At 43.6% G+C, this 20,814-nt stretch overlaps 1 protein-coding gene across 1 annotated transcript in view; it reads left to right on the top strand.

Moving 5' to 3' along the window:
• Positions 1 to 13,657, top strand: part of ARRDC1 (arrestin domain containing 1) — a 28,764-nt gene extending 15,107 nt beyond the window's left edge. The window contains exons 3-8 of the mRNA XM_075259153.1: positions 1,262 to 1,312; positions 2,892 to 3,046; positions 3,614 to 3,796; positions 4,722 to 4,898; positions 8,742 to 9,165; positions 11,313 to 13,657. Coding sequence (XP_075115254.1) covers positions 1,262 to 1,312; positions 2,892 to 3,046; positions 3,614 to 3,796; positions 4,722 to 4,898; positions 8,742 to 9,165; positions 11,313 to 11,371 — 1,049 coding nt within the window. The 3' untranslated portion in view covers positions 11,372 to 13,657. The remainder of the gene's footprint in view (positions 1 to 1,261; positions 1,313 to 2,891; positions 3,047 to 3,613; positions 3,797 to 4,721; positions 4,899 to 8,741; positions 9,166 to 11,312) is intronic.
• The last annotated feature ends 7,157 nt before the right edge of the window (positions 13,658 to 20,814 follow it).

The raw sequence follows: 20,814 nt of genomic DNA, 5'->3' as shown, positions 1-20,814 counted from the left end.
CACGATCAATAATCTGAGAGGCTGAAAAACTTCATTCTTTTCATAGTTCTGATGGACTTGATTAAAAACCTTAATAAAAATGAGACTAAAGATGGCCATACACATGAGAAAAAAGCAAAACCCTAGTTCAGGGTACAGCTCTCTGCCTATATACATGTATGTGTATATTGAATGGGAAAGGGGAACAAACTTGGTTTGGTGTCCACTTATTTTCCTGTGTACAAATGGATGGGGTAGTTGACCTCCAACCCTCCTGTCCCCACACCCTTCATACATGCATGCGAGAGAGAGGCATATCCTGCTGCTAGACATCTCTGGGGTAGGCTTATTTAAAAGCGAGCAAAAGGATCAGGCATGTTGAAATTGAACTGCCCGATCCCTCTCTCCTCTGACACCTGCCATTGATAGTCAGGAGGCGTGCATATACCTTAGATGGTCAGCTGGCTGGTTTGGTGAGATTTACGGCAGTACTAACACGGCACGCAACTCTCCACTTGCCTTATTTTAAATCAGTTGGGTGTTTAGGGCACTGTAGGGATCCGTCGGATGATGTAGAGTATGTGGTAGGCCATTGTCACTTCTGCTATGAAAGCCAAAGTAAATTTGTTTAAAAAAAAAAAAACTTAAGGGGTTTGGGGAATCTTTAAAACTCTCTTCCTCCAGGCTCTTTTTCTTCAGAACCTCAAATTTTGGGACTGGTTCCGACTCAGGGTTACATGATCAGAACCAGAACCCGGCATAGAGTAGCTACCTCTTCTCTCCCATGTTCACTGGTATTACCTTACCATGGAGTCTGGCTGAATAGGTTATTGTAATAAGTAAAGTCACCCCCCCCCATAGTATTGGTGACTTGGGTACTGGTACCAATTTTGTGACATGAGTCGGAACCACCCAAGAAACCCAAGGTTTTGAAGAAGAAGAATCCTGCAGTAAGTGCGTTTTAAACAGTCCCCATATAACCCCTTCAATGTGAACCTTTCTATATTTGTCAGTCAAACCTAGTGCAAAAGTTTTGAGAAGTATTGGACCCCTGATATAGGTACATATATTTATATAGGTATAGGTTTCATAACCTGGATATAAAGAAGGTTTCCACTCACTGACAGCAAGCAGAGATGCCACACCATTGTACATCCAAGCACAATTGAGCTGTATTATCCTGTGTGAGATGTTGGCCGCCCCTCATTGTTGTTTTGTCCCTGGAATGCATTGTCTTTGTTGCTTTGCATTGTAAATGACCATGAAAGTGTCTGTTTTTCAGGAACGTTGCAGCCCGGAGAGCACACCTTCCCTTTCCAGTTTCTGTTGCCAGGTAATGGCTGAGTCTGCTATCGGGTTCCCGCCACTTGCTGGAGGGTAGAATTAGGATTTTAATATTAATGGCTTGCACTGAGGCGACATCAAAGCCGCGCGGCTCAGAGTCGGGAGGGCAGATTAGGTGTTTAGAACAATTAACATGCTCAGAGGATCCGTCCCCAGGTTCTCGGTCACTGTTTATTGCTTTACTGACTGTGCTGTAAAGATCCAGTCATACTGTGTAAGCTGGGCATAATGAATAACAAAAACGCTCACAATGGGCGTTCTCCTCTGGTCAAGGTGAAGGTGAATGCTAGGGGATTGCATACATAGCAATACCCCTATATAGTCTATGAACTTATAATGGTGCAGAGAAGGCACCCATTGTCTCCATGCACTTATGGGATGCGTACTGGCCCACCAGAGGATCCTCTGGTGGTCCCAGGAACTAACACAATAGTGGTCCCTCATAAGACATCCAAATTAGAAGGTCTTTTTCCTAGGGGTAGTTGGAGGGTGGGCCCTCAGAAATATTTTAGCAGATGGACCCAAGAAACCTCTGTCTGACAGTGGATGTGTATTTGGCATTCTATTTGCTGCAACTTTGGTGCAGACTACATGAATGTATAGTCTGTGTTACTGTGACATGGTGCAGGTTTGGATGGTCTCACTAGTGCCCTCCTCTGGATGGCCCTGCAGGAAGTAGTTGCAATAAGAGTGGTATATAAAAAGTCTCTCTTGCTCTGGAGGACCAGGTATGTCTGTGTTGTACAAAGACAATTTATCCTCCATCTTATAAAGCGATGACCTATTCCTAGAATATGGCATCACTATATGTTTGGTAGGGGTCTGACCTCTGAGATCCTCATCAATCCTGAGAATGAAGAAGATGCAGCGCTAGTGTAGCATCTTCTTCATTCTCAGGATTGATGAGCATTAGAGATGAGCAAGTACTATTTGAAACTCCAGTTTCGAATAGCATGCACCCATAGGAATGAATGAAAGCAGCCGGCACGCAGACTTTGCCGGCGGCCGGCCGCATAACCCCCTGCGTGCCGGCTACGTCCATTCATTCCTATGGGTGCGTGCTATTCAAAACTGGAGTTTCAAATAGTACTTGCTCATCTCTAATGAGCATCAATCCTGAGTTTTTCCCTTGCACAGTGTTGCCACTGGCTGTGTTTTAGGATGGAGCAAGCCACTCTTCTTTACATAAATGGTAATAAGGGACAACTAGAAGGGAGCGCAATGCTAAACCAGAGCTACACCCCCTTCATTATCTGGATCAATGAGGGTCCCCAAAGTCAGACCTGCTCCAGTCATAAAGAGAGGTCACATTCTCTCAATAAGATTGGAATATCCATTTAATGGGACTATGTAATGCTTCATTTCACCTGAGGTGGTGCTGAAGAAAAATGAAACCCATGCTGCCACCAGTCTATGGTCAGCAGACCTCCTAATAAAAATATATTGTCCACAGCGATCTATTGTGGATGTCAGGACAATCCATTTATTATAAGGGGCTGTATATAGAATATCTGGTACTAGTTGTGTATGAAGCCAGACTGATATGGTTTGTCCTACCCTATTTACAGAATCAGCTCCAACATCCTTTGAGGGGCCTTTTGGTAAGGTGACCTACCAGGTGAAGGCTGTTATAGAAACACGGAGACTCTCCAAAGATTATAGGAGCAACAAACTGTTCTACATCCTGAGACCTCTGGACCTGAATGAAATACCAGATATTGAGGTGAGTTGTCAGAGAGTCACTGATGGTCAGCCCTATACTGCAGCCTACTAATTCGGATAAAAACTGATTCAGCCTGAAGTTTCTAAGTTTCGAGCTTGACCCAGACATTGTGGGGTTAGTCATCCACGAAACCCTGTGATGCTCCAGAGTCTCTTCAGTGGAGGTGAGTAAAAATAACCAGTTATTCAGCTTGCCTCGCCTGTCCTGGGTGGTCCGCTGGTTTCCTCCTCTGGCTGATCATATACTGGGTCAAAGTGCCATAATGTCAGTGGTGACCTAGGGTGTGTGATATCAGCCAGGGGCCTAAGGGACCATTGGATGCCAAAAGAATCCCCATGAGTGGTGAGGCAAGGTGAGTATAAGTGATTGGTATTTTTATTCATCACCTGTCTATAATAATAGGACTTCCAGTTCTATCCAAACAAGTTCAGGCTAAAACGTATCAGAGGGCCAAACCTCACTAATATTGATTAAAAAGAATCTCGTTAGATTCACCCAAGTCCAGAGATAATGCTCGAGGTGATTATGTTTTACTTAAGTTTTTATTACATTTATCTTTATTTTTAGCAATTAAGCTGTGCAGCTGCAACCAAGAAGTTTAATTACCTGCTTGTGAAATCGGGGCAAGTTTTGCTAAGTGTAACCTCTGACCTCCGGGGCTATATTGTGGGGCAACCTATTAAAATCCACACAGAAGTGGATAATAAATCGGGACGAGATACTGGAGCCATTGTGGCAAGTCTTATTCAGGTAAGAACTAAAATAAAATTGCTATAATACTGCCCCCCCCATGTACAAGAATATAACTACTATAATACTGACCGCTATGTACAAGAACATAACTACTATATTATTGCCCCCTATGTACAAGAATATAACTACTATAATATTGCTCCTATGTCCAAGAATATAACTACTATAATACTACTTCTATGTACAAGAATATAACTACTATAATACTGCTCCTATGTCCAAGAATATAACTACTATAATACTACTTCTATGTACAAGAATATAACAACTATAATACTACCACCTATGTCCAAGAATATAGCAACTATAATACCACCTATGTCCAAGAATATAACTACTATAATACTGCCTCCTATGTACAAGAATATAACTACTATAATACTGCCCCTATGTACAAGAATATAACAACTATAATACTACCACCTATGTCCAAGAATATAACTATTGTAATACTGCCCCTACATACAAAACTATAACTACTATAATACTACTTCCTATGTACAAGAATATAACTACTATAATACTGCTTCTATTCAACAATATTATATTACTATATTATAATACAGAGGAAAATGAAGAGCAAATTTTAGAGATACACGAGTGCCGCTTCGCTTTCTTCTATTCTATATATTATAATACTACCGCCTATGTAGAATACTACTACTACTACTTCTATAATACTGCAGAATACTGCGCTTCAATTTCCGTGCATCTGTTCATATGGGATCATTTTATAATTTAGTGAGCTGTTGAGTTTTTGACTATAATACTTGCCCCTATGTAAAAGAATAGCAATACTATAGTACTACCTCCTATGTACAAGAATATAACTACTATCATATCGCAATATATATATAAAACACTGTTTGATATGGACCTGGTTTCTGAGCTGTATTCTTACGCATTGTTCCTCTATTCTCAGAAAGTTGCCTACAGATCAAAGCGTCAGGTCTATGACTTGAGGACCATTGCGGAGGTTGAAGGGGCTCCGGTAAAAGCCTGGAAGCATGCGCTTTGGGATGAGCAGATTCTAGTGCCTGCCCTTCCTCAGTCCATCTTACAAGGCTGTAACCTCATCCAGATAGACTATTATCTACAGGTGAGAGGCTCCTATTGTGTACAGACTTGGTGAGACTCATGCCAGGATCACGCCTGACTCACGTGCACTTAGCATGATCTCATTCAGAATATTTACTAATCAGTCTGTGAATTGTATCTCTGCCCCAGAGTCTTATTCCTTGTGCAGAAACAACATAAAGAGGAGTCAATATGAATCACTAAGTAACATTCTGCTTCTATCATTGTATACTAGAGGTCTTATACTGCCACCTGGTGAGGAGAGATGTTACTGCATCACACCACTGTACACTCTGTTTACACTGCAATTCAGGTTTTTTCAATGCTGTTCTTGCTATGAAAAGAACACAAACCATTTTGTAACCCTGAAGGACCCTATTAGAATTCTGTGGGGTCTGTTCAAGGTTCATTCAGAGCACGTAATGCTGTTCTTTCTGTATATACAGCACATACCATGATATACATGATGTCTAAAGTACATTTATAAGTTGTAAGTCAGTGATGGCGAACCTTTTAGAGACAGAGCGCCCAAACTGCAGCCCACTAAATTATCGCATAGTGCCAACACGGCATTTTATCCTTAAAGGGAGTCTATCATTTGAAAAACTCATCTTCAACTAAAGGCACGTTGGAATAGCCATAAAAAGCCTAGTCTACTTCTACCTTTACTTCTTTGATTCTCCTCGCCGTTTCTTCAAAACTTTTTTTTTTTTGGTATGCTAATGGTAAGCATGGAGTACCAGGGGTGTTCCCTCAGCGCTCAGAGCACCCCCGCGTCATACATGTCCACTGCCCCTTTCATGTTTGTGCTCCGTCCCCTCCTCTTCTCTGGAACTTGTGCTTTGCACAGGCCCCTGATGCCGCGCTGTACCTGTCTAAAATCTTGGGCAAGCGCAATCGGCTTTGCCACTGTGGGATCGGGCAGAGCCAACTGCGCATGCCCAAGCGGCCATTTTGTGGTGGTCTCCTACACAAGTGTACTACGCTTGTACGCTTAATTCTCCTGAGAACTACACGCAGTACGCTTGTGTACGAGACCACCACAAAATTGCTACTCAGGCATGCACAGTCAGCTCTGCTCGAATTTGCAGCAGCAGAGCCGATTATGCATGCCTGAGATTAGATGGGTACAGCGGGGTATCAGAAGCCTACGCAAGGCACAAGTTCTGGAGAAGAGGAGGAGGGGACGGAGCAGAAACATGAAAGGGGCGGTGGACATGTATGACATGGGGGTGCTCGGAGCGCTGCTCCATGATCCTCATTACCAGAAGTAACTGAATTTCAAAGAAACTGCAGGGAGAATCAAAGTAGTAAAGAAAGTCTTAAAAATAGCCTATCTCAACATGCCTTTAGTTGAAAATGAGTGTTTTGAATGCTAGACTCCCCCTAATACTCTGCGGATACACAATTCAGGGCAACTACAGTCACGTGAATGGACCTTTAGAGAGCTTTCAATAATACAAACAGCTTTGTACTGAAGGGTAATAATCTCTGCATTTGGTACTTCTGAACAATTAAAGTTCACGATTTACATCGAACAGGATCTGTTTTATAGTGACCGTGCAATGTTATTACAGTCTGTACTAATATCACATGTCTGCTATAGAACAAATACTGTGTGATATAGTGAAGGGGCCCCACACAGTAGTATTTGCTCTACAGTGCCCCCCCCCCCCCTCTACAGTGGGGCCCCTGGACAGTATTAAATGCTCTACAGTGGGCCCCACACAGTATTGTATGCTCCACAGTGGGCCTCCACAAAGTAAGTATATGCTACACAGTGGCCCCCGCATACTATTATATGGCCTTCAGTGAGCGTCCACACAGTATTATATGCTCCACAGTGGGCCCCCACGCAGTAATATATGATCCACAGTAGGCGCCCACACATTATATGCTACTTTCCTGCAGTCCCACAAAGAGGAGGCAAGTAGCGTCGTCCTTCTGACTGCAGGCGCTGATGACTTATGTCATTGCGCCTGCATTGGGGCAGAGGTACGACTCTGCAGTCAGTGTAAACTACAGTGTCTTCTTCCTACATTGATAGTTTTCAACTGTGTGTGCCTTTGCACATACAGCTGAAAGAAGTGTTCGCTCACTAACTGGGAATACTATACCGGGTTCCCAGTTAGTGAGTGATCAGGGCAACTGCACTTGTGCCATCAGAGAGGCCTCTGAGTGCCTACTTTGGCACGTGTGCCATATTTTGCCAACATGGGGCTCCGCTGCAGATTCTATCTAAAATTGTAGGAGTAAAATCCAGCACAGAGGACGTTTCTCTCTGCCGGTGTAACCAGCAGACTTCATTATAGTCTATGGGGGCGGCTGGTAATATGTGTTTTTTGTTTTTTTGTTAGCAGACAGGCTCTCCATCTTTTGGGTCCTCATGCTGACCTGTACAACGGAGAGATCAATACTAGTGTGAACCTAGCGTCAGTTGGTTGAGTCCTCTTAGGTGCCCCTTGGATCAGATGAATCAGTACGGCAAGTGCTGTTTATGTAATGGGAAACTGTCAGGACACCGCATGAGTCTTGGGGATCTGTCTGGACAACAGGCCTGGGTCTTTGTGGGGGGACCTGTCTGGGTACCAGGCCTGGGTCTTTGGGGAGGGGGGACCTGTCTGGGCACTAGGCCTGGGTCTCTGGGGAGGACCTGTCTGTGCTCCAGGCCTGGATCTCTGGGGAAAATTTTTCTGGGCACCATAGTTGGTTTACACAGAGCCTGCAGTGATGTCATTGTGACTTTGTCTGCTCAGATGGAGATCTATTGATAGATTAGAGGCAGCTCCAAGCTCTTGACACAGAAAGGTTTTTGTTAGGCCCATGGTCTGCCTGTGGTAGTCACATACATCTTCAGGGAAGCTGTCTAGTTACATATCATTATGCATAAACTTCCCCATAATCCGACTGCAAGATGACCGATCTTCAAATATTCGGGATTCATGGACACTTTAAAAGCATATAGTACAGTCAAAAATATAGACAAAAGATAGCTGAACCATCCTCCTCCAATATAGTTCATTAAATTCAGGAGAAACAGTAGGATCTTCTATCCCGTATATGGTGGTGCTCTGTAGAATAAACAGTCTTTTATTGTCTCAAGAAAAAGAAGCAACAAAAGGCAGCACTCACCATTCATGAATAAGGTTGCTTTATTCAGGCAATAACTTCCAGCATGGTAGTACCATGAGATGTAGGGAGAACAAACGGGCGACGGCCATTTCATGTGTTGTCATACTTCCTCAAGACCTCCAGGAAGCATGAAAACATGCAAAACTGCTATTGCCCATTTGTTCTCCCCACATCTCTCTGTGTTACCATGCTGGAAGTTATTGCTTGTATAAAACAACCTTATTCATGAATGGTGAGTGCTGCCTTTTGTTGCGTCTTTTTCTTGAGCATATAGTACAGTGTTCACACACTCTGGATTTGGTTCTTTCTGCTCAGTTTTCTGCCTTATGTAAAATTCCACATGTACTGCCAGATTATCAGTTTCTGTATTATTGGTTGTAGATTATGTGGTGCCAATCGTCAGCAATTTACAGATTTAATATCCCATTCACATGTCCTAGAAAATGTCTTCAGGTTATTCTTGTGCAGAAATTCCCTGGATTTAACTCTTTGTGAAGCAGCATAATCTGCAATGAAATCTGTAGGTACATGCAGACTTGCAGTAAATTCATGGAGGGAATTTTCCAGGGTTCCCCCAGTGTTGCATAGGTTGGGAATCCCTGACTTGCTGAGTGCTGGGACCCCACTGCTTCTCCCCATCCTCTCCTGGTGCATTGCTCTGATGAGATCAGTAGTCTCAGTAAACCTAATTTTCCATAACATTTGTTATTGATTTGTTTTTTTCCCTCCACAGGTCACTGTTAAAAGCCCGGAAGTTTCCGTCACGTTACCCATCTACATTGGAAACATACCAGTCAGCCCGACTCGCATTGGCCTAAGGCACTCCATATCACATGCACCAATGTCCGTTGTTCCCAGTGCGCCCCCTGCTGATGATGACCAGTGTAGCAGCAACCAGCCTATGGACAATGTCTCTATTCCTACTAAGTGCCACTCACAGCAACAGTCAAATGCCCCCTTCTGCTACGCACCCGAGCTAAACTTTCCAAACTCCCGGGAGACAGAGGCAGGTACTCTGGGATCTCCCTCACACCCCACCCTCTGCCTGTCTACAGGATCCACCGTCCCGTACTATGCCGAGGGAGCTGTTGTTCCAGTGCCTACAGCCAGCACGCTGATTTTACCCCCAGAATATAGCACATGGGGTTATCCGTACGGTAAGTGCTTGTACTATGATGATGCACATGTCCTTATGAGCCATATGCCTGTCCTGTTCTGGTAGTTGGACCCCACAGATTTAATAGATACTACTACACTGGAAAGCTTCACATAGGGGCTCTATGGGTGCTGTGTATTTGAGGCAGATGGGGGTAAGATAAAAGTAATAGTATATAACTCTGACCTCTACCACACCTAGTGACTCCTCTCATTGATCTTTCAACACTTCATTTGCCAGGCCCATTATATGTTATGGACACTCTGCAGAATGTTTAGTCTGGCGGCTTTATGACTTTTCAGAAAGTCTCTTTCTATATTTGGCTTTAAAATCCCCTAATAAGAATGTTTTTCCTGAGCCGAATATAAACATAACATTGATACTGAATCTCATCTCGTGCCAAGGAGCTCTCTGACTATCTGGGTTACATAAGATCAGTCTGTACATGGAGTGTGTAGAAACTGTGGGTCATCAATGGCCTCCACCAGGAGGAACAATGGAGCCTCCACATAGGGAATCCATGGAGGATGTGTTGTGGCTTTTCACAGACCACACTCCTCAGCATGAAGCTTACCACATTGGAGGAGTTTTAATATTCTGAATATTTTGCACTTATTCAGTCTGGTGTCTGTCTGACAACTGTTTATAAGGCTGACTGTTTATAAGGCTGTAGTTATAGAGGACAGTTATGGGGACTGCAATAAACTGATTACCCTACTTTCTATAACTGGTCATAGAGATGAGTGAGTAGAATTTGATTGAGTAGTTATTCAATCGATTACTACGGTATTCAAAATATCCGTACTCTATCGAATACTACTCCTATTCGCAGTAAATATTCGATTTAGAACCAGCGTTCATTGGCCGGAGTCTAAGATCAGAACACATTCTCCATTGTGGTCCGATATTAGACACCGCCTCCTCACAGACGAGCCTTCGGCAGAACCAGCGTTGAGTGGCCGAATGCTGTACACTGGCCAATCAACGCTGGTCAATAATGCATAATAACAGCAAGCTGTCAGCTCTCCTGACTAGCAAGGACGAGCCTGTTGCAGAACCGGCGTTGATTTGCCGCAGGCTTGTCTTTGTGGTTACGAGGGAGCTGACTTTTTATCAGCGCAACTGCAAGCACTGTGCAGTTAAAGCACACTGACCCCATAGACTATAATGGGGTCCGTGCGCTTTAACTGCACAGCGCTCCTCCTAAACACTCTCTCCTCCTGCTACACGTGGACTTGGTGACTCTCCTTTAGTCAAATAGTGGTTTGTTCTGAAACTAGCATTTTTTTTCCCATAGGCTATAATGGGATTCGATATTCGATCGAGTATTCGAATATTGAGGCTCTACTCGAAACGAATATCGAATCTCAATTATTTCACTACTCGCTCATCTCTAGTCATGATTACCGGCAGCTGCCACTAGAGGGAGCACCCATTGTGTTCAATACCACTTACCGTATATACTCGAGTATAAGCTGAGTTTTTCAGCACAGTTTTTGTGCTTAAAAAGCCCCCCTCTGCTTATATTTGAGTCAAGCAAAAGAGAAAAAAAAAAAATATTTATTTTTTTTTGCAAGGGGGGGGATCTATGACCAGCCGCAAAAGTAATGTATACAATCTCCCATAAAATAGTGGGGGAAAAAAAAGCTTACACATACATACACATTAGGTATTCCTGTGTCTGAAAGTGCCCGATCTTCTGAATATAGGGGATCTGCAGTGCCCCTGAAGGGGTTATTTAGCCAGGCTGAATTCCAAGTGGGGGGGGGGGAACAGTCCTCAAGCTCAGGAAAGGCAGACAACCAAAACACCCCCTCCCCTTTCCCAGCAACTACTGCACCCAAAAACTCTGACCATTTTAATTTTTGAAATTTTCCAGTAGCTGCTGCATTTCCCCCCCCCTCGGCTTATACCAGAGTCCATAAGTTTTCCCAGTTTTTGTGGTAAAATTAGTGGCCTCGGCTTATATTCGGGTCGGCTTATACTTGAGTATATACAGTATATAATCCAAATGTAGTTAGCTCCCCCTAGTGGAGGTGAGGTAAATTTTCCTCGGGGTACTGCTATTTTAAGTCTCAGGGTAAATGTATGATTTTTGCTAAACCTGTCATGTGAAACTAATTGAACTTGTTTCCTTGTACTCCCCAGATGCCCCCCCGTCATATGAGCAGAGCTGCAATGAAGCCACAGTCAGCAACGGCAACTAAGGGGGTCACCTGCGACATCCTCATAAAGTACACTCTGACACTTACTGGGCTGCTCCATGGACTATTTCTTTTAGGAAGGGGAGGGGTGTTTTCTTCTGCTGTTTTATCAGTGGACTTTCCTCCCCCCCCCCCCTCATGTCTCCACCATTAAACTGGCGCTGCAGCTGGACTTGGCATTGCAGGAGCCTCCGCCACACTCCCAGGCCTGTTGTACGTATGCGGCCAACCTTAAGTTATAGATTTCTAAGCACCTGTGATGCCTTATTTTTAAGTCGGTGCTCTGGGACCTGTGGCTCCTCAACTGCTGTGACACTACAACTCCCAGCATGCTGAGGAGGGCCGCAGGATGCAGACCATTGCTTTTAATCATGTATAAATCTAGATGCATTTATCTATCTGTATGTGTGTTAGATGCTATTGTATGATATGAGAGAGATGATATGTTTGTTTCTTTGCCTTTAAATCTTGAGTCTTCAGTGTGAATGAAGTCTAAAAAAAATTATTGTAATATTTTCTCCAATGATCTGTTGTGTGGTTGCTTTTTATTTAAAAAAAAAAAAAAAAATCAGTTTAATGCCACATACACACTATTATTTTTATAGCTGACACTCACCCATGCATGACATGTACTGGCGCAGTGGGATGTGGCATGCTGGGACATGTAGTTTGACAAGCCTTGACTACTGAACTGTGGACTTATAGGTTCATTGCTAGATGAGGCCAGGGTCACATTGTACTGGGGAGCCCAAATGACAGCGAGCTTCACTGCCAAAACAGTGGTTACCCACAGACACAGGCAGACCCCATAGACAAAAATGTGGTCTGCCGTCTTTATACTGAAACCAGCGGAAAGATTAGTCCTCTGTGCAGGACTTTTTCTCTCTGCTGTTTTCTGTGCTGGAGTCTCTGTGCAGATGTGAACTCAGCCTGGTTTGGCTAAGCTGTATACAAGGTATATGGCTGGATGAGAGCAGAGCTGCAGTTCTCTGTTGCCTCTATTACAGTGTATGAAGGTGGAAGCCGTATAGAGTGTACAGAGGCATACACTGCAGCGGTGGTGCCTGGAACTGTACCTCCTCCTGTTCACTTCAATAGGTGCATAGCTGCTTCCAGCCGTACACAGCACAGCTTCAAACATCAGACCCCCACTGACCTATCCTAAGGTTAGACCATCAATATTTTTAATCCAGAAAACCCCTTTAATTGGCCTTAGGCTATGGTCGCAGTGCTAGGCTTTGGGTCAAATCTGTCAAGACTGGCAACAGAAAGTTGTATCTGGCATTGCAACCCCACAAACTCAAATGGCAATGAACTGCAATACCACATACAGCCTGTGGACAGGAGTGGAGCTGTTGTTTGTAAGAAAGCAGCCATGTTTTCTAATTCTTGACAGCCTCTGATTGGTTGATAGGCATGCGGTGCCACACAACCTCATTGAATAGTCTCATAACAATCAACCTGACATGACTCTGCTCAAAGCTATATTGGCGCTGTGAGCAGGAATCATTTTGGCGATGGTCCCGTCACAGCATTCCTATCGTTTCTTGCATTATTAATCAGATTTTAAGGCAGAGATTCTCTATATCTTATTTTTGCCACAGAAATATTGATTTTATATACGGGAATATACGATTCCAGACTAAGCACAGGTCATTGATATAGCACATGCAGAGGGCCGGGACTCTGACCTATATTTCTCTATGGGCCCCTAAACAGACTGGCTGCTGCTACAGGTCAATGGAGCAAGAAAGACAGATTCAGAAGGACTATACGTTCAAGCAGAATGTCCTCTCCTAGTGCTTATCTTCTGTCCCGATTTAATATAGTGGAATTCCCCTTTCACTGGAGCCTCAGGGACTACACAGTGGTTCACTTCGGTACAGGAGCCATTTTGTCAAAGCTCACTTTTATCCGTTCACTAGGAACTGGGCACGATCACGAATATCGATTTGGCCGTCAAACAACATGACAGCCATCACTTGGGTCTTGAAAACCTAATAATTCTCCAGAATAATTCAGTAGTACTCAGGAAAGCGAATGCACTTTATAGTTAGTAAAGCACCTTCCATCTTATTGCCTTGGAATCTGATATATAAAATTAACCCTTCGGAAACATTATGGTGGCATCCCAAAAATTGGAAGCATTGGGGGTAAAAAAAAGCCGCTTCTGGAAAGAGGTTCATGATGTATGGATGTGAATGTTATTCCACTTCTACTTGTCTTCGTCCATCCTCCTGTAAATCTTAGTTTTGCACATTTATTTTTCTTTTTTCTCCTTTTAAGTTATTTTAAAAAATAAATGACATACATAAAACTATTTGTATTGTGGTTGTCTTTATTTTATACCGGAAGCAGGAAAATGGGCAAGTGTAAAGTAGCCCAAGGAAGGAGAACTGGGTAGAACCACGAGCGCCCAATGTCCATTGTTATTGTGTGGGAAGCGGAGGCTGCTCCGACTGCTGCTGCTGTACAGCAAACTCCTGAAAAAGGTGTGTGTGAGTGTGTTATCTGGAGAAGAGATGGCACTAAGCGTACACAACGTGTGACTTGTCTTCCCACTGAGGAGAGGAGTTCTACATCATGACTTTTCTTCCCTTTCCACTCACAGATAGCAGGTGCTGCATATAGATAAAACCGGTGGGAACCATCACGGGAAACACAATTTCCTTCCCCTATTACAATCACTTTTGCACATAAGAAAGAGCCAGATAAGTGGGGAAGGAAGCATTTTTCTCACATGAGATATCTTAGTTTTATATTCATTAGTACCAAACCTGTATGAAAAGTTACTGACCATACAAAGATGAGAATGAGGGACAGCTAATAGGACAATGCTGAAGTCAGTTTTCTTTGTTTATGCATGGTAGATTTATAGTGCTTGCTATATATACCCCAACAAGTTGTTACACGTCCATTTTTATGTGTATGTTTCGGATAATCTGCTAAATTTGGAAACAGTTGTGAGATGTCATGCCTATGATGTGTCACTAGGTGGAGCTATTGCTTCTCCCACAGTTGATAAGGCGTCTTTCAGTTCAGACATTATCTGTATCCTGCATTTCTGCCTTTAATAATCTATTAAAGAGAAACTCTGCCAGGGAGGCACAACGTTCTTCATAAACACTCTTCCCCCTCTCCATTGTGGCAGAAAAAATAAATAAATCTACAATCTGTAGGACTGCTGGGGATTTGCATAATTCAAATATTCCAGACCATCTGACCACTACACATATGCATCCTATTCTAATAACATTATAAATGTGAAAGTTTGTACGTTTGGTCCTAAATCACACCAAAACAGCTGAACGAATTACCCTGAAATTCCATACTTACCTAGATGGTCACCTGGAACCTGGGTACTTGTGATGACACTAAATCCACTGAATTCCAGACCGCGGCCGCCAAACGTATGCGCCAGCTATGCTTGAGGACCCAAGATGACATCATCCAAGGTCCTGCAGCCGGCGGACGAAGTCGCGGGTAAATGCTAGTACTTATATACACATTTGGGTACAGCCCCCACGGCACATGGTGTTTAGGAAGGAGCGGTATGTATAAGGGGTACGTCATATAATCTTTCACTACCAGAAATCTCCCAGTGCTTAAACTTTGTCACCGTTCACCACATCCTCCTTCCCGATTAAATCAACTTTAGTCCATTATGCAAATGAGTAGCAAGTGCGACTTAGGTGGTCCCGTTCCCAGTAAATGCTCCGGTGCTGCTTGTTATATTACTGCACAGTAATCAGATATCTGCCTGGTAATCAGCTGTGCACCTGTGTGCTCATCACATGACCATGGACCGTACATCACATGACCACGGCTAGACTTTTATCCACTAGAAGTAACAATGAATGACAGCCGAAAACTAGAAAACCGTGAGGAATTCATACAGAAAGTATATTGCAAACTTGTATATCCTCTTATTGTACAAACAATAATATTTGTTTCTCAATATTGGTCTGAAAGTGGTCAACCCCTTTAACAATGCCAAGCATTGTTAATTGTACAGGTCAGAGGAAAGCTGTCTGTTGCGTTTTCTCATGCACCCAATCATATACATAGTCTAGAATTGTGCACGCTGCATTGTCTATGGTGGTGTGAATTGCACGCTTGTGTGCAGTGCATTGTCCATACATATCACACACATCATCTGTATTAAGCCTCTGTGGGTGTCACGATCTCCATAAGAGACCATTTGACTGCAAAGTTCCCTCCATGTCAAAGGCAGCACAAGGATAGCACCTCCAGACAACATCTTCCATCCCAGCTTCCTAGAGCCGTCTGACAATAAATACATGGGATTTGTTTTGCAGATTTTAGTTTGACGTTAAACATTTCCAGCATGTAAAACTTAATAAAATATAAGCTGCACAATAGAAAAAAAGGGAACGTCTCCATCGGTCAGTCAGAATAGACACTTGAAGTTTGTCAGGCTTAAGCAATTCGCCGTCTCGGACACAGAGCCGGAGGAAAAGACTCATTATCAAAGCAGATCCAATTTATCAATTTCTGCTGGAAAACCAAATCTGTGCAAATCTTCCATGTAAGAGTGATTTAATATGCGTGAAGGAGCCGGTTCCCGCTTTATTGGGACGTCAGTCACTGTGTTCATTAGCCGCAGACAAGAACATCTCTGGGGCAGGGAGCGCCGCACTCCTACTGAGACTCCACAACCGCAGGCAAATTCATCCTATAAGTTTTGATGGATCATTTCCCCCTAGTTTAATTGGAGGAGTTTTTAACTATATATGGGACGTTTCTGTTAGAAATGGGCCCTGGTCTGCTTAAAGGGACAGTAATCTCATGAAACAAAGATTTAGTCACTGTGGGTTGCTGTAAAGGAGCATGCAGAATAAAGGGAGCTCCTATAGGGCTAGAAAAGTAGTGAGGGGCAGCTAAGATATGAATGTTCTCACTTGTACTGTACTTGTACATGGGTCCACCTAATGTAAAGAGTCACGACGGCCCTTCTACCTTTATATATTTAAAAATAATAAATAAATAATAAAAAATAAAATAAATAATAATAAATAATAAATCTACATAAATGGAATAGGAAAGTGTACAAAGAAGTGCTAGGTTTCTCTAGCCTGCGTATGAGCTAGGTTCACACTAGCGTTCGGGTCTCTGTTCTGTGGTTTCCGTCTTCTGCATGAAGAAGACGGAAACCTGTCAGATCGGGTCCGGCCGTGTGCGCCGGTGAGCGTTTTATGCTCTCCGCCACAAAACCGTGTTTTTTTTGTTTTTTTTTAAATCGGACACAGAGTACTGCATGTCCGACTCTGTGTCTGGTTTAAAATAAACCGGTTTCGCGGCGGAGAGCATAAAACGCTCACTACCGCTCATGGCCGGACATCTTTCAAACACGTTCAAATGAATGGGTATGAAAGAGTCCTACTGTCAGAATCTATGTGTTAGAACCTCTGTTTCATCATGTGAAGATACTGTTCCAAGGATCTCCACTAGTGGCCGCTATTCAGGTGTCATTATTACTCCTACCACTGGAGGCTGCTGTTCCTTGACTCTTGCCCACAGTTAATGTGGCGAGTATTGCTTCATGACCATGGCCATCTTGTTTCCTGTTTGCGGCCATCTTGTTTCCTGTTTAGGCCTATATATACCCAGAGCATATTATAACCAATGCTTGAGTATTGTGTTTGTTCCCAGTCCTCTAGCTCTGAGGTATTCTTGCTCAGTATACCTTGGCTTCTCCTGCTTACCCGCTCCGTGTATCGACTCCTGGCTTCATCTGATTACCCGCTCCGTGTTTCGACTCCTGGCTTCACCTGACTACCCGCTCCGTGTACCGACTCCTGGCTTCACCCGACTACCCGCTCTGTGTACCGACTCCTGGCTTCATCTGACTACCCGCTCCGTGTACCGACTCCTGGCTTCACCCGACTACCCGCTCTGTGCACCGACTTCTGGCTATCCATCGATCAAGTCTCTTACTCCGCTGTGTCTGCCGTCCTTCCTGGCTATCGGATTCCAGCTGTATCACCAGTATCGTAACACCTACAGGTTTCCGTCACCTGCCTCTGTTTTGTGCAGGAACAGGAAACCTGCAGAACGGAGACCGGGCGCAGATGTGAACGAGCCCTAAGGAGGGGTTTTTGCAAGAGATAAATATTGATGAACTATTGCTAGACTAGATCATTGATATCAGACCTCAGACCCCATAGATCAGGTGATCAGTTGAGCGTCACTTCTACTTTACAGGCCAGGATTGCTGTTCTATTGATTCCCTTTGTCCACTGCCAGTGGTCGCACATGCTCAGTAGCTAGGTCGCACATGCTCAGTAGCTAAGCCCCACTGGTCAGATCCTAGTGTATACAGGCTGATAAAGAATTCCTGATATTCCAGCCAGTGAATACGAATGAATGTTTTGAGACGAAATCTAAAGAAAAATTGCTGCGTACAATGTGACCAATAAATATGATGTTGTCAGCAAAGCACTTGTAAGCGCCTCACCCTCTTCAAACAGTTGATCGACAGGGGTCCTAATTGTCAGACCCACACCAATTACAAATTAATAACCTATTATAAAGAAAGATTATCAATATATAAGTCACATAAAACACTTTCCCTTCCAATATAGCTACATAAGTAGCCATATTTACCTTTCAGGAGCCTGGGAAAGCTGACTGACAATCCCTGCAATGGCAGGTATAATGCAATCCACATGACATCTCTCCGACAGACTAATATAATAATTTATATATTATATTCATTTCCAGTCACTCTGTAAATTCTACATTACTAGACTGGATGCCACAATTCAAGACCCTAAATATTAACGAGCTAAGAAAATGTACAAAGAGTATCTATCGCTTTAGAGGGCCTTGAAGCCATTCATTTTACTGGGCACTGTAATGCTTTATTTCCCCTGTGGTGGCGCTGCAGGCAAATTAAACACTTGCTCTGCTTTCCATTTCCCCCACAAATTACAGCTGTTTGCTCAGTGTTCTAGGAGCAGGATGGTGTGTGATTAAGGTAGAGTAAAATGTATTGTCTGAAGTAACAACCCCTTTAAGAAAATGCCCTTAAAATCAAGCTTATCATGCATCTTGTTTTAGAGCAAAGGTTGTGAAAGGATTAATCTTTCTTGGGCAGTGAATATTACACTGACAGGGGAGGCTTTCTGTCGGATTCATCTTACTATGAAATAGCTTGCAGCACTCAATGGGTTAAATGCATTCTTTTTATGGGAGGGCCTGAAAATCCATTGTGTACAGTAATAATAGACAACAGGACGTCTTATTTCCCAACATGCAGCAGTGCTTTGTGATATCTCCACTGACAGATCCACAGGGATCTTTATGGTTTTCAGGATCTTTAAGGCTTAAAAGAGTTTTCCACATTTGTGTGATTTGTTCTATAAAAAAAAAAAAGCCTAAAGCTGATCTGTAAACCAGCTGGGAAAATGGCGGATGGAGGAACTGAGTGACTGTCATCGTGGAGAGTCCCCAGTGAAAGTTACACAACCAGCAGCAAGACTACACAATACTAAGGACACGTCTGCCCATGTCTGGACAATAAGACAGCAACACTTGGAGGACAGGATGACGATATACCAACACCTGGGTTACAGGACAATTATACCTCCATAATTGGGGGATACAATGACAATTGGGAGACAGGATGACGACATGCTGACACTTTGGGATACAGGAAAATTATACACCAATACTTGGGGTACCTAATAATGACACGCTGACACTTGGGGGACAGAACAATGACATGCTGACACTTGGGGGACAGAACAATGACATGCTAACACGATATGAAAATTATACACTGATACTTGGGGGGGACGGGACAGTTATACACCGATACTTCAAAGACAGGACAATGACAAGCTGACACTTGGGCTACAGAACAATTATACACCAATACTTGGGGGACAGAACAATGACACGCTGACACTTGGGGGAGTAGACAATGACATGTTGACACTTGGGGACAGGACGATGACACACCAGCACTTGGGGGACAGGATGATGATATGCCGACACTTGGGGTGCAGGACAATGACAGACTGACACTTGGGGTGCAGGACAATGAGAGGCCAACACTTGGGGTGAAGGACAATGACAGGCCAACACTTGGGGTATGGGACAATGGCATGCTGACACTTGGGGTAGAGGACAATGACACGCTGACACTTGGGGTGAATGACAATGACAGGTTGACATTTGGGGTACGGGACAATGACATGCTGACACTTGGGGTACAGCAATGAGGGGAACCTCAAAAATAAGACTCACAAGATTCTGCTTCCCTGCCCAAAAAGACCTGATAAAATACTAAATATAAGCTTGTGACTAATCTGTCCCTATAGCATAAACCTCCCTTGACAAGGTCATTGCCTATCCTTCCAAAACATTAATTAGGAAGGGATATTCTGCCTTATTTAAGACATAACTTTGGGGTTCTGTACTCTAAAGCTGGTGGATCCTCCTCTTGGTCTTTCTGCTATGGGTCTAGAGCAGGGGACTTTTATTTTGGCATGCCTTCTTCCTGGCGTATTCTGCACAGTGACCATCAGATGGCAGCGTACCGCTTCAAATGTGTTACACTGAGTTGTGGTTTGGGGCCTGTATCGCTCATGTCATAGGAGCTCTGGGTCGGTTTCCTCCCAGTTGACCTGAGGCGTCTTCAGGTTTTCTTGCCGCTATCTGTAATCTGCCAATAGTGTGAAGTCTGTTTGTGAGAACAAGGCGCCCGTCACCATGTAGTCGGCTTATAGTGTGTGACCTTCACACCAGGGCAGAGCCAGATTAGTCACCCCAACCTTGTTCCAATGAAGTGCAACCATGATATATTCCTATAGTCTTCTGCTGGAAAACCTGGCCTGGAAGTTGGGTCTTGTCCATGTGCACTGTTCACACTGTCTTCCAAGATCCAAAGGATATGGCCTCTGTGTTGGCAAAATATCTGGCTTCTGAAGATACCCATGGACTCACTTTAGAATATACCCTCAGTCAACAAAGGGTAAACGCAGAGTGTCCTCGATCTTTGGTCCATGTTGGTTAGGGTGCAATGCTTATTTTGACTTCCGAGGCACCAACTATGACCAAAGGACAGGCAGAACAATTTTGGATTTAAAGGGGAAGTCCAGGGGTTTACATTGTTTTAACTAAAGGGTCAGAATGGGTAAAAAATAGAAATAAGAGCCTGATGGAGAACCCAGGAAGCAAGGTGGTGGTATAATTTGAGCTGGGGGCCCGATTTCTATGAATATGATATATATATACAACATTGTGATTTCTTCAATAAACTTCATTAGCAACCCTGGAGAAACCATTATAAAAGTAGTATTTAAGGTAAAGTAAACCTGAAAGAGAAGTTACTCCTCCAACAGGGAACAAATCAGGCTGGAGGGATTATAACCAGTGAGGCAGGTAATGGCGCAGACACAGGAATGTGGGGACCAGCT

The sequence above is a fragment of the Leptodactylus fuscus genome, chromosome 11, assembly GCF_031893055.1.
Source record: "Leptodactylus fuscus isolate aLepFus1 chromosome 11, aLepFus1.hap2, whole genome shotgun sequence".
Classification (NCBI taxonomy): Eukaryota; Metazoa; Chordata; class Amphibia; order Anura; family Leptodactylidae; genus Leptodactylus; species Leptodactylus fuscus.
Note: the sequence above shows the minus strand (reverse complement) of the source record. Positions and strands in the feature narration are given on the sequence as shown.